Here is a 1,708-nt window from a genome sequence, read left to right on the forward strand (position 1 = left end):
AAGTTCACTGAGCTTGCACCCTATGCGCCACATATGGTAGACACTGAGTATAAGAAAGCTAGAAAATTTGAAGGTGGTTTGGATATTGAAGTTTTGGATCGAGTTAATGTACTCAAATTAGAAAAATATGTTGATGTCTTGGATAGATCCATCATAGCGGAGGCGAATGTAGCCGCACTAAGACAAGCAAAGGCGCCAGTGGTCGAATGGAAAGAGAAGAGGTCGGGATCTAATTTTAAGAAGGGTCGAAGCAACTTCAATCCTCCATCAAACAAGACACAGAATACAGGATCCTTCACTAACTCAAGTCAGGGGAATGACACACCCATCTGCTCGGAGTGTGGGAAAAGACACAAGGGAGTTTGTCGTAGGATTTCTGGTGCATGCTTCCGGTGTGGAAAAACAGGCCATATGATTAAAGACTGTCCTTTGGTTTCTCAAGGCACAAGCCAGTCAAGGGCTAATTCAACTACATCAGTGTCAGCGCCAAAGGGAAATTCGAAGGCAGCTATAGGGAAAGAAACTCTAAAGCAAGGATGAGTTTTTGCATTGGTACCGGGTGATGTACAGGCTACAGAGACGGTTGTGTCAGGTATTCTCCTTATCTCTTCTCAGAATGCTCATGTGTTGATTGATTCAGGATCTACACATTCTTTCATATCCTATGCTTTTGCTCCAAAATTATCTAGGCCTTTGGAACCAATGAATTACGTCTTAGTTGTCACCTCTCCGGCAGGGAAAACTATGATCTGTACATCTGTGTATCCTACATGTGAGATTATCATTGGAGACGTGAATTTGCATGGGGATTTGTTACCTTTAGACATAGCATGTTTTGATGCTATATTGGGAATGGATTGGCTAGCGAAATATTACGCTATAATTGATTGCTCAACCAAACAAATTGTATTTCATTTACCTGAAGGGCCTAAACTTACATTTAAGGGGAATAATGTTATATCTCCTCCATATTTAATTTCCTCTATGAAAGCAAATAAGCTGATTAATAAATGGTGCAAGGGATTCTTATGTTCGGTATTGATAGGGTCAACTACTATTAAACCAGATGTGAGTAATATTCCTATGGTGAAGAAATTTCCGAATGTGTTTCCAGATGATTTACCTGGGAATTTAATTGATAAAGAAATCGAGTTTACCATTGAGATAGTCTCAGGTACCCAACCAATTTCTAAGACCCCATATCGGATGTCAACTACCAAATTAAAAGAGTTGAAAACTTAGTTACAAGAATTGCTAACTAAGAAATTTATCAGGCCTAGTGTCTCACCATGGGGTGCTCCAGTCCTATTTGTTAAGAAGAATGATGGATCCTTAAGGCTCTGCATTGACTATCGGGAACTAAATAAAGTGCCAATCAAAAATAAATACCCGTTACCACGTATTGATGATCTGTTTGACTAACTACAAGGGGCGCAGGTATTTTCAAAAATTGACTTGCGGTCTGGATATCATCAACTAAAAGTGAAAGCTGAGGATGTAGAGAAAACTGCCTTTCGAACAAGATATGGTCATTATGAATTCCTTGTTATGCCTTTCGGGGTTACGAATGCACCAGCTGCTTTTATGGATCTCATGAACAGAGTTTTCAAGCCATTTCTTGATGAGTTCATTGTGGTTTTTATCGATGACATTCTGATTTACTCTAAAAGCCAGGAAGAGCACGAACACCACTTGAGACTTACTCTTC

At 39.7% G+C, this 1,708-nt stretch overlaps 1 protein-coding gene across 1 annotated transcript; it reads left to right on the forward strand.

Moving 5' to 3' along the window:
* Window positions 1–702: 702 nt before the first annotated feature.
* On the forward strand, window positions 703–1,242 carry LOC145806912 (uncharacterized). The gene has a single exon (XM_082904764.1). The coding sequence runs from the start codon at window positions 703–705 to the stop codon at window positions 1,240–1,242; it is 540 nt and encodes a 179-aa protein (XP_082760890.1).
* Window positions 1,243–1,708: the final 466 nt, after the last annotated feature.

The sequence above is a fragment of the Camellia sinensis genome, chromosome 14, assembly GCF_055761805.1.
Source record: "Camellia sinensis isolate YWXY chromosome 14, ASM5576180v1, whole genome shotgun sequence".
NCBI lineage: Eukaryota > Viridiplantae > Streptophyta > Magnoliopsida > Ericales > Theaceae > Camellia > Camellia sinensis.